Source organism: Hyperoodon ampullatus (assembly GCF_949752795.1).
Source record: "Hyperoodon ampullatus genome assembly, chromosome: 5".
Taxonomy (NCBI): domain Eukaryota; kingdom Metazoa; phylum Chordata; class Mammalia; order Artiodactyla; family Ziphiidae; genus Hyperoodon; species Hyperoodon ampullatus.
In genome coordinates, this window is record NC_136918.1 from 78,830,643 (window position 1) to 78,843,526 (window position 12,884).

At 42.9% G+C, this 12,884-nt stretch overlaps 1 protein-coding gene across 1 annotated transcript in view; it reads right to left on the reverse strand.

Moving 5' to 3' along the window:
- Positions 1 to 12,884, reverse strand: part of CD86 (CD86 molecule) — a gene marked incomplete at its 3' end in the record, with an annotated part of 40,116 nt that overhangs the window by 14,031 nt on the left and 13,201 nt on the right. Inside the window, exons 2-3 of the mRNA XM_079705177.1 lie at positions 10,682 to 10,731; positions 957 to 1,292 (exon numbers count right to left, since the gene is read on the reverse strand). Coding sequence (XP_079561303.1) covers positions 957 to 1,292; positions 10,682 to 10,731 — 386 coding nt within the window. The remainder of the gene's footprint in view (positions 1 to 956; positions 1,293 to 10,681; positions 10,732 to 12,884) is intronic.

Genomic DNA, 12,884 nt, shown 5'->3' on the forward strand with positions numbered 1-12,884 from the left:
AAAACAACCCAATGTCTTTCCATGGGTTGAGTAGATAAACAAAATGCTACTTAGTAATAAGAATGAACAGATTTTTGATACATGCAACAACTTGGATGACTCTCAAAGACATTACGTTAAATAAAAGAAGCTGGTCGTAAAAGGTTACATACTGTATGACTTCATTTATGTGACATTCACACAAAGATAAGACTATAAGTTGCAAAACAGGGGTTATGGGTATAGAGAGGGTATGACTATGAGGGTATAGCATGGGGAAATTTTTTTAGGGTGCTGAGAATGATTTGTATCCTGTTTATATTGCTGGTTATATAAATCTATACATAAGTTCATATTAATAGAACACCAAACTGTACACCAAAATAAAAATAATTTTACTGTATTTTAATTTTAAAAAATCTGTAGTGACATTTAGGTTTGTCAAGGCCTGGAAAAACAAGGGAGCTGGTTTGTCAGCTTTTGGATTGTGTGCCTTGGGTTATTTCCCTCCTGTCTACTGGGCTTTTGGTTGGGCAGCAAACAAGTCATAAGCAACCTCCAGGAGGCTGAAGGGAAAGCCCAAATCAGCCAGCTGTCACCCTAGGTAGGAGCTCCAGGCAAAGATTTAGTGGGTGAGAACTCTTGGACTAAAGGAGAAAATGAATGTAAAAGAGATTTGAGACCTATATGGTTCATATAAACTGAAGGGCCAAATCACCCATGGTTTTCACTTAGCCACATTACCTTGGTTTAGTTAGCTCTATCTGGTCCCCAGAGCAGATTCTTACAGATCATTCAGAAGTAAACTATAAAAAGTACGAAGGACTTTTAGTTTCCTACTCCCAAGCCCTGCACTCCCTTCAAACGGGCTTCCCAGAATTGGCTGTCCTCTGCCTCTCTCGAGGCGGCCCTCTCCCCCACCTATTGCAGTCTCATCTGAGACGGCCCCGGATCTGAATGCGCCATTGGCTACATACCCAGCACTGACAGGTCAGAACTCATCTGGTAGATGGGAATCAGTCCTTGGGGTCCTTTATAATGGATGAAACATTGATACGAGCCCTTGTCCTCGATCTGAACGTTGTGGAGTCGCAGTGTCCAACTGTCCCGGTCAAAGCTCGTGCGGCCTATATACTTGGGATGAACATTGTGAGGCTTCTCTTGGCCTCTGTACAGCTCATAGAGAACCAACTTATTCTGGTCCTGCCAAAATATCACCAGCTCATCCAGGTTTCGGTTTTGAGAGTTTGGAAAGTGGCATGGCAGGTCTCCAGTCTCATTGAAAAATGCCTGACTTTCCAAGGAAGCAGCACCTGAAAGAAGGGAAGGTGGAAAGTGGGGAAAGAGACACAAAAGGGAAGAAAGAAAGAAAGAAAAAAAAAAACCCCAGAAACTCCATTTCTCTTTATACAATACCCAGATGCTATCTTATCAGTAATGATCTTGAAGAAGTAGATATTAAACTCTGGAACTGTGCATACACATTGGCATGTGCAGAAAGGAAGGGGCTTTTGTCCTCACTCTACTGATAACTAACTGGGTGGCCTTGTGCAAACTGCAACTCCTATGAGGCTCAGTTTCCTTATCTGTTTAATGAAGGGGTGGACTAAATGTTCTAAGTTTCTTTCCAGTACTATGGTTCTGTGAATTTAAATCCCAGAACAGAGAAAATCAGCAAAGTTAGACAACTCATTCACCCATTGCTTACTTCCCTGTAATCTGAATATTGATTCTCTTCACTGTAGCTGTTACAGGCTCCATTGCTTCTTCACCATGACCAAAAGCTCCCTTCTCCCCTCCCTCTCCCCTTATTCCTTGGCCTGCTGTGGTGAAAAGAGTTCCGATATCCCTCCTTTCATTATGCCTTGGTAGCTGGGGATCACAGTGAATAATATCTTTGAAATTCAGATAGTTCCCTTTATAAAGTTTCCCTCATGACTGCTGCTCCCATGCCAGCTCTCCCAAGGGTATAAAACAGTTTGGAAATGACACAAATGGTCAACCAAGGCCTCTATTCTGTGACCTCGCTAAGCTCTTTCAGAGATCAGAAAGAGAACTGGGCAGATTTGATGGTTGTTTTGGGATTGTGGTGGTCGAAGACCATTTAAGGTACATGAATGAAATGCTGGAAATGAATCATAAATGGGAAGGTGAGGATGTACTTTTGGAGTACTGGGGAATCCCCAGGTACCACAGACTTGCTCTCCCCAGCATGCATTGCTTTTGGAAATGTTTTCAACCCCTGGAGAATGTACTGGGAGAGTTCAGAGAAAGGCTTTCATCCCTGAGGGCATATTGGGGTTTGTGGAGGGATTTGGGTCTCCTCACTCCTTAAAAGTGATTGACTATAGGGTTTCTGTAGGACCTATTCTGGATCACAGAATTACTTGAGACCCGGCCAAGAAATTAAGTAGTGGTGAGTGAGAAGTGCAGGGTTAGGGGAGAAATGCCGTTTCTTAGTTAATATGAAGTTAGACGCCACCTCGGGGAGGGAGTTAGGATGGGTTCTAAGTAAAGCTTCATCATTCCAGACTTCAGTAAAGGGATGTTGACATTAAGGAGGAAAGGAGAAGCAGGTTGGTGAGGGAGATGAGAGGAGTTATCTGAGGCGTTCTTTTTTTTTTTTTTTTTTTTTTTTTTTTTTGGCGTTACGCGGGCCTCTCACTGAGCACAGGCTCCGGACGCGCAGGGTCTCTCAACCACCGCGCTACCGGGGAAGCTTTGAGGCGTTCTTTGAGGGGTGGAAGGAGAAATTAAATTGATCTGATCAATAGGTTTCTCTTCTAAGAGGGAGTAGACATGCACTTGGTGAAATTGAACTGTGTGCAGAGTGGCCCAGTGAGAACCATAATCAAGGGGGTGGGTGCCTGGGGTAGTCTTGAACTCTTTGGGAAGGGACTCCAGGCATCAGTGAGAGTCGGCACAAGTTTGAATCACTGCCTATTGCATTACACTCACTAGAAGCCTGTGAAGCCCTTGAAAGCAGAAAGTACAGTCTGTACAAGATGCATTCCCATATTGGAGGGAGGCGGGAAAATCTACCTGGGTACCTGGAACAGTGAAAGGGGGACCTAAAGAAGACTTACTGTGTTCAGTAACTACTTATCAGGCACTCCTGGGGTGCTGGTACTCCTCTGCTAAACTCTGAATGATAATGTAAGGGTGTCACCTACTGTAAAAGCTTCTAGCAACTATCTCTGGGGAAACTCACACTGGTTTTATCACTAACTTGCCATATGATATAGAGCAGATGACCTGGTGGGGAAACCAAACACATAGTTGAAAATTCTGCCAGTTAACAGTCACCATTACGTTATTATTCAGCAGTGCCTCTGGCCTGGAAATGACTTTGCCTTTGGCTTCTTCTGTCTTCCTGACTTAGGATTGCTTCTCTACAGAGCCTCACAGAGCCTCTTCTCCTGCCCACCCATTCTCTCCACTCACAGAGGGGTCCAAGACCCAGGCTCCCTCTCCCAAAGATTATACAGAATTTTCTTTCCACCCATGTAACTGTTCCCCTCTCACCTGCCAACCGAAAGTGTGGTCTGTGCTCTAAAGGCATCGGCATCCCCAAGGGGATGCAGAATCCCTGGCCCCACTCCAGACCTTCTGAGTCAGAATCTGCATTTTTAACAGACTTCCAGTTTGAGAAGCTGCAATAGAGTATTTCTATCTCTGCCTCCAGAGTGGAACAGAGAGATGACAGAACAAGAAAAATTTGTTTCCATCCATCCTTCTCCAAACCCTCTCTCTTCACCCTGGGGTGGAAATCACTCTGAAGTCCATTCTGAGGGCAACTGAAAGTATTTCACAACTTACTCCATAGTTCCTTGCCAACCACTGGCTTCCATGACATCACTTAGAGCTATGCATGCTAATTGCCTCTCTGATGATATGGGGAAGATTTAGCTCAAAGTCTGTTTTTTCTAAGTGGCTTCAGGCCTCCCCTGTTATGACCCCAAACCTTATGCCACCCAGCTACAGGACTTGCTGGCCTCCACTGGAGGGTAAGCATCGCGATTCTCTCTCTTTCCTAGCACTTGAGTCATAGAAATGGTCTGGGTCTAGTTATAACTGGTTGCTATGATGATGATAGGAGTTAGGCACTCAAGAATCCATCTAGACACCTCCCTCATCAGCTGGAGACATTTCTTTCAAAGGATACTTGAGGACGTCATCAGCAAGAAACTGTTTGTCTGTCAGACAAAAACTACAGTCTTCTAACTTTGTGAGGTCTCTGACCCCACCTGGGACTTCAGTCTTCCCCAGCTACTACCCCGCATGCATGTCTTATGTATTCTAGGGTCATATCTTCCTCATATTACTATGCTTATCTGTACTCATGGATTTCCCTTCTTTACTAAACTTCCTCCAAAGCTTTACTAGGCCCTATGGAAGCCTCATTCCATTGTAATAAACTCCTCTATGTCTTCAACCTCTTCATCAAATGTTTCCCCCAGGGTTGTGCTTTCATTGAAATCTGGCCCAACCCAAAGAATGTCACATGCCTCCAGCCACTGCTTGTTTTATCACACATCAGAGGGACCTTGAGCAACACTCTTCCCCTTTTGAGGTGTTCTCCTCCCTCACTGCTGTTAGCTACTAATCATTTGTCACTACTTCCTTGCTCACTGAAGATTTTTGTCATCAGATGCAAGGTCTTTCTTTCCAATCAATTATTCCTATCAAATTGGGTGACTTTGGCATGGATGAGTTTACCAACACCCTTGCCTCAAAGGTCTTTGATCGTTTCCACTTCAAAGATCTTCATCCACAGGCTATTTCAGCAGCCCCTTTCCCATGACATAATCCTAAATCTTATCACGAAGAACACCTCTGCCCCTAGAATCTCAATGTACCAATCTCTGTCCACAAGATATTTTCCACCAAGGTTTGCTCTTGATTACTCTACCTACATCTGTTCTTCAACTTTATTAAGACCTCAGCTCTGTCCAGTCTAGACCCTATAATGCAGTGCTTTCCAAAAGCACTCTCTTAATAAGTAGCTAGTATGATTGAGAAACTGAATTTTCATCTTATTTAATTTTAACTAATTTAAATTTAAATAGCCACATGTGGCCGGTGGCTGTCATATTGGATAGCACAGTGATAGAATATTTTTTCAATCATTCTCTTGCAAGCAACTTCAATAAACTTGCCCCTTTGTGCAGATTTCATCCCAAGAGCAATCTACTTTTGATCTACATATCTGTTCTTAGGGCTGAATGTTTGAGCACTCCTGGAGGAAATTATGCAGTTGATCAGGCTGGTGACATTACAAATTGGTAGTCTCTAGTTCCACTTAACTTGGCCTCTGAGCTGCTCGCCCTGCTCACCACCCTCTCCCTTCCTCACAGCAGTTACTTCAGCAGTACCCTCTGCTACTGCTTTTAGTTTCTCTTTCTCCTATTTTTTTTTAACATTTTTATTGGAGTATAGTTGCTTTACAATGGTGTGTTAGTTTCTGCTGTATAACAAAGTGAGTCAGCTATACATATACATCCATCCCCATATCTCCTCCCTCTTGCGTCTCTCTCCCACCCTCCCTATCCCACCCCTCTAGGTGGTCACAAAGCACAGAGCTGATCTCCCTGTTCTATGCTGATCTCCCTGTGCTATGTGGCTGCTTCCCACTAGCTATCTGTTTTACATTTGGTAGTGTATATATGTCCATGCCACTCTTTCACTTTGTCCCAGCTTACCCTTCCCCCTTCCCGTGTCCTCAAGTCCATTCTCTTAGTAGGTCTGCATCTTTATTCCCATCCTGCCCCTAGGTTCTTCATGACCTTTTTTTTTTTTTTTTTGGATTCCATATTTATGTGTTAGCATACGGTATTTGTGTTTCTCTTTCTGACTCACTTCACTCTGTATGACAGACTCTAGTCAACTCTCTGAAAGAGTAAGTGGAGATTGCTGCCTCCACCCCCAGCCTCTGTCCCCACCTCTCTGCTGAAACTTCCCTGGCAGATGTTGTCAGTGGCTTCCCCCCACTGCCAAACGCAGAACACTTTTCAGACCTCAGATCAAAAGTGTGTTCTAAGTACCGAGTAAGATAAATGAGAATAAATCCACACCTAGATATGTTGTGGTGAAGCTGCTAAACAAAAAGCATAAAATATTTTTTCAAATTTACAAAGAAGAAGTATTGAATTGAATCTTTTCATTCTTTAAAAAAAATGAAGAAAGAATACCTATAAAACAATGACAGTTAGAATGAAAGCTCCTTAGCAACCATAAACCAAAGAAGACAATGGGGCAATAACTTCTGAATGAGTAAAACACACACACATACAAATAAAGCAAATTACAGCATTTCAACCCACTGGACTAATACAATTTCAAGAATTATAAAAATGAAAAGAATTTAGAAACATGAGAAAGTGTGTATGAAACAATATTGAATAGAACATATTCAGGGATTTGCCTATATATTGTGGTCACAACTATATGTAACTATATTTACTCTCTTGTCTATTACACTGTAGTAAGGACCAGAGGAGTGATTTTTTTTTCTATTTTTTTAAAGTGTTTTTCTTTTTTTGATGTAGACCATTTTTAAAGTCTTTATTGAATTTGTTACAATATTGCTTTCGTTTTATGTTTTGGTTTTTTTGGCTGCGAGGCATGTGGGATCTTAGCTCCCCGACCAGGGATCTAACCCGCACCCCCTGCTTTGGAAGGCAAAGTCCCAACCACTGGACCACCAGGGAATTCCCAGAGGAGTGATTTTTAAGTAGTGGAGGGAGTTGACTACTTTTCAATGGAGACATCTATAGGGAGAATGAATGAAAGAAAGTGAAAATGAAACCAAGAATGGGTAAATACTCTTAGAGACTGTTGAAAGAGTTTTCATAATTTTGAGGTCCTGGAACTTGGCCCTATGACTGGCAATGGCTATAAAGGAAGGGCTACAAGTGTTTTTGTTTCTGTGAATCTTAACAGTACCGAGGGGGCCAAAATCCCGAGTTGCATACTCTGGAAATGGTATTAAGATCTCTTACAGAGTAAAAACAAGCCACAGCGCCGCAGTCTCTCAAACTCTTGCTCCTTCCCAAAGTAGCCTGTTTGCCATTGGAGCCTCTCTGTTCCCTACAAGTTTCACTCTTGCTCCCAATCAGCCCTCTACTTATCCTATTCAGTGACCATCTTCCAGTAAATTAACTTGTCTGACAGCCCATTCTCTCTGGAACCTACTAAATACTCTACTAAAATGATCCACTACTTCGGAAGTAAGATACTCCCTACTGGGGAGCAAACATCTATTTCAAAGGCCTCTGAGACAGTACCTTAACATAAAGGGGTGACTCCAATAGGAGAACTACTAGGCTCCATGACAGTTCTTTGGGAATTTGGGAATTACATCTGAACTATCTATCTATTCACCTCTGTGATTATAGTGACAACTATCAACAGCAACAGGAAGTGGGAGTCAAAGTAATCATATAAACATAATCCTCATGCAGCCACCCATGTAGGAACATGCAGAAACCTGGGAGGAAACAGTAGACCTTTACACAAGATAGGAAATGAGGGTTTGAGCCAATTTTATGTAAATCTTAAAGTGAATGAAGACCGCCAACTATACTCCTGGTACATTAACTGAACCAGAGGTATTGTTCAAGAGAAATGAGAAGCCTTAGGACCCAGAAAACCCCCAGACAATAAGAGCAACCAGAGAAAGTCAAACTAGGAAGAAACTTCCTCCTGATAACGCGAGCTACTGATTTTCCAAATACCACTCTGACTCCAGCTTTAAGTACTACTGGAGGTGCTGAGATAGCAGCCAACAGAGCTGGACAGTTAGAGGTGCCTTTGCAAGTGGCACTTCAACATTCCTTTAGCTTTATGAATACAAAACACAAATTATAACCTAATTCTGCAAGGCCATGGCTGCCCTCTCACCCTTTTAGGTTTTAAACTCTCGTCCAACTTTCGCCTCATGGGCCACGGCAGCAACTACAATGTCTGATTTCCATGACTAGGAGAGGACACAAAACATATGGAGGGAAAAGGAGAAACAGAATTATTTCACTGTACTGTTTTATCTCTGCTGTCAGATGAATTATTCAGCCCTGCATTTTTGCTGTGGATTATCTGGGTCAATTGCATCTCCTTTCTCCCTTTGGATTCCTGCCTATGGGCAGGTCACTGCTTGCCAGCCTAGCAAGCAGAGATGTGCCCTGAGAAGAAAGATAAAATTCAAATAGATTCTTTTTCATTCTTTAAAAAAGAATGAAATCTGTTTTATTATTTTTAATCATGTGTTAAGTATTGGCAATGTTATCTTCCAATCAGGTGTCACCATTTTCCTATCCCACTTTAAATTTCTACTGCCAAAAATATAACTACTATTCTCTCACCACCATAAAGCTTAAATGACTTCCATTTGGGGGAGTTATTTTTAAAGTTTCAATATTGATAACTCTCTTTTTAGAATTTAGGAAGTGTCCAAGCAGTTTCAAATGCAAGGCAAGGGCAAAAGTGACACCTGGACTCAGTTTTGATAAGGTTTCTCAGTTTTATTCTCACTTTCCATGTGCAGAGTCAGAAAGTTTGGGGTGGGGGTGGGGGTGGTGGTGAATGGTATCTCAATCCAGGCTTTTCTGAAAAACTGTTTCCAGGACATTTTTCTTTCTTCTCTCCCAAGTCGTAAGAGCTGGGCTGGTCACTGTATGAGAAGGACAAGGGCCCGAGCTGTAGGGACAGCTAAGGTGTCAGCTGCTGGGAAGGTGGAGGATGTACCTGGTGGGGAACTTGTGAACTTGGCTAAGGCACAAGCCACACTATCTATCAAAGTTGTTTGAGTCCCCAAGGGACAAATCATAGTATTATGGAGAGTTCTCTAGCAAGAGTTAGGAGGAACAGCATAATGTCAAGGTGAAGTGAAGAGAGGCTGAATCTATACTGCTAGGTGTGAATCCAAGCTCTGCCACTTATTAGCAATGTTGTCTTAGGCAAATTACTTAACCTCGCTGGGTTTAGTTTGCACAGCTGTAAAGTGGGGAATCATAACAAGACCTAAAGCAGAGAGTTATGATGATGTTTAAGTGAGTTAATATTTATAAAATGCTTAGAACAGTACCTGGCACAAAGTAAGCACTACATCTCTGTTTTGTCAAATAAATAAAATAAGAAGTGGGATGGGAAGGGGTTCTTGCTGGATAATGCCCTGCAAAGCTTTGTTTTATCCCCTTTCTCTCTTTCTCTTGTTCACACATAACTTCTACCTCCCCAAGAGCTAGAGTAACAGGTCATATTGGTGCTGGGAGGTGGAAGCTGCTGTTATGACCTAAGTCAGTAAAGTGATCAGTTAGCCCATCTATAGATCAGGCAGCACATCTGTAGCACAGACCCAACAAGCTCCAAGGTGCTAAACAGAAAACACATCACAAAAGGCCTGTCCCAGCCAGCATCAATCTGAGGGAGCATCTCTCCCTTGTAGCCTGACTCCTTTTACCCACAGCAGGGACAAGGACAGTGGCCAAGGGCCTGGTGTGTGGCTATCAGAAGGAGGTAAGCTCATGGCCAGGCCAGTTAGTCAGGGGCAGCCTGTGTGCTATTGTAGCCAAACAGCAGGCTGGGCTCCCCCTCCCTGTCTGCCCCACACCAGGACGGGATGCCTTCCCTCTCGTTGCTAAGGGTGGGGAAAACAAGCAGCAGGAAGGGGATGGGCCAGGAGAAACTAAAGGCACCCAGTCACAGGATGGGCGGCAGGAACCTCGGCCAACCCCAGTTTACAGATGAAACTGAAACTCAAAGAGAGCAGTAAACAGGGAAGGTTTGGGTTTTGTGAGGCCTGACACTTCTAAAATTTCCTTTGAGGGGGAAGAGCTCTTTCAGAAAAAGAATACAGAACACAAAACAAAATGCCCATGGCCACTACAGTGCCACTCAACATGGGGAGAATGTGATAGAGACAAAAGTCGAAAAGTCGCAGTGGAAAGAGACAGTGGTCTTAACTTACTGTGGTTAAAATATCTTATTAATGAAAATTTTACTAAGGCTTAAGACACAGGACCACACTGTTAGGGCTCCTCCTGGGGTCTCGGAGGGGCTTGGAAAGAGCTGTGCAAGTGAGGAGCCCTGAAGCTGAGTCCCTTATCCTGACGGTAAATCAGCTGATACAATTAGCTGAGGGTCACTGAAGCAGGTGGTAGCAGAGCTGGGTTTCTTGATCCTCCCAGTAATCAGTGCCAACTATGATCTATGGGCACGGGCTGGTGGGGAGGGCAGTGGATTGTGGGGGAGAGGGAAGGTAGGGAACGAGAAAAACAATGATCGCTGGTGGAAGGAGACGTTTAGAAGCCTGTCAGCCATTTCCTAAAAGTGTGAGAATGCCAGAAGTGGGAACAGAGGAGCAGAAGGGTTAAGCCTCAGGCCTGTCAGAGTAGGGACCCTCCCCCAGCTCCCTGGGCACCGATGGACAGGCCAGTCTACCCTCCTCTGTGCATCCAGGACCACGGGTGTGAGACGACAGAAGGTGTAGGGCTCCATCTCAGGCTGGGCCTGCCATCAGCTGAGATACTTGTTCTCGATTGTGATACTTCCTTCTTCTCCATGAAAGTCTTTTGCATGTGGTATTGTGAACGCTGAATAGAAAGTGAGTAAAACCCATCAAATCTCAAACCCCAGCTTGTAGGTCAGGTTCATCGGGAGACAGTGGGAGGATTCTAGGACTTTATAAAGCCCAGAGGGTGCTTACCAGACAGCAGGAGGGCCATCACAACGAGAGTGTTTCTCAGTCCCATAGTGCTAAAGTTAAAAAAGAGAAGATAAAGCTTGATTAGAAAATGAAACCAAAAACCAAAATATAACAAGTGGAGTTTGAAATTCACTCAGGCCCATGGGTGCGGCAGAGATCAAACAGTGTGTACACCAAAGCCATTTTCTTTTCCTCCTAACCCCACAGACACGCCCTATTTCCCAGTCCCCCCACCCCATGTTAGGTGGACCATGTGACTGGTTTTTGGCCAATAGAATTGTGGGCAGAAGTGACAGGTGTTACTTCCAGATACAGCAGCACTAAAGCCTCTCTCTTGCCTCCTTCCCCTGCCTTCTTGGATGCAGAGGATCCAGAGGAGGAGTCCAAGGGCCTAGAAGATGGCAAAGCCTCACTATGAAAGAAGCTGGTTTGCTGGACAAATTAATAAAACAGCTCTTAACACCCCACAGTGATCTATATTGGACTGTGACATGAGCAAAATATAAAACTTTATTGTGTTAAGCTAATGAAATTTTGGGAGTTGTTTACTGCAGTAGCTAGCATTACTTATCTTGACCAATAAATGGGTATGGCGGGGCAAACAGAAAGTATTTATGTTTAGAAATCTATTTTTCTTTGGCTTCCCTGTGGTTTTCAAACTTTATTGTGCACAAAAATCATCTGGAGGGCATGTCAAAGCAGTTTCCTGGGCCTTGTCCACAGAGATTCTGATTTAGTAGATTGAGTGAAACCCATGACTAACAAACTCACAAGTGATAGCGATGCTGCTGGTCTAAGGACCCCACTTTGAGAACCACTGTGCTAGAGTGTTCACTTAATCTACATGATGGAGCCAAAGAAAATGACAGGCATTGCTCTATAAACTCCATCCTCTCTTTTTAACTCTCCTGCTCTCTGTCTTTCTTCATTCACCCACTTACCCCAACTTAGACCAAAAAGGCTATAGAGTGGCTTACAGGGAAGCACAGAATAGGAAAGATGACCAACATTACAAACAGGGGAAAAGCAAACCAAATGCAGGAATATAAAATGGAGCCAAGTACAAGGCAAATGCTAAATGCTTACCATAGAACTCTGCCCACTTTGCATGGTGTGGGTCACAAGTTTGGCTTGTAGCTTTTTTAACAGCCAAAGAGAAAAGGTAAACCTAACTGGTGAATTAATTTACAGATCTGTCCATGAGATTAAAACAAACCAATGCTCAGGGGAAAGTGTGCAACTATTCCTGATGCAATAGCAGAAATTTCTTTCTTAGGGGTGATTTGTCTAGAAGCCATCCCTGATGACTTTGGGCTAGGCTAGACACCCTTTCTTTCTTTTCCCATAACACCCAGCACACCGCTTTGGGCCAAAAGTGTCTGTTTCTTCCCTTCTGTACTATAACATTTCTTTTTTAATTAAAAAAATTTTAGTAGATCACACCTGCGCATGGTACTAAATTTAAAATGTAAAGGTGATAAATAGTGGAAAGCAACTCACTCCCAACCCTGCCCCCTAGCAGTCTGATTTTCCCCCATAGAAATAACTGGAGTGACCACTGATACCTGTTAGCAGTTTCTTGCCTCTACTTGAAGTTATTTTAGGCAAAACGAAATGAAAACTTATACCCATATTTTTTTCCATTTTATTATAAAACACAAATGTTAGCATACTATAATGCAGTTTTGCACACTAACCACTCCCCTGAAGATTTTTCTGTAACCGCACGTACTGAGTATCCTCATTCTAACAGTCATATATTATTCTGGTGTATTCTATTCGATGGCAATAATTTACTTTACCAGCCTCTATCAATAGACGTTTAGGTTTTTCCAATCTTCTGCTGCAATGAAAAACCTTGATCATATGCCAAATACATATGTGAGAGTAAGCTGTCTTCCTAGAAGCAGAATGCCTTGACCAAAAGGTCAAAAGGTAATTGCAATTTTAATCTTCACAGATACTGAAAAAATTGTTCTCCCCTAAAATTTTATGTTTATGCTCCCAGCAGCAAAACATGAGTGTGCTTAGTTTCATGTAGCTTTTGCCAACAAAGGTTTCTAATTTGCGATCTTTATCAATAGGGAAGGTTAAAATGACATCTCACTGTAATTTTTAAAAAATTTTTGTTGTCATGAATTACACATAAAATTTACCATCTTACTCATTTTTTGAGTGTACAGTGGTATTAAACACATTCACA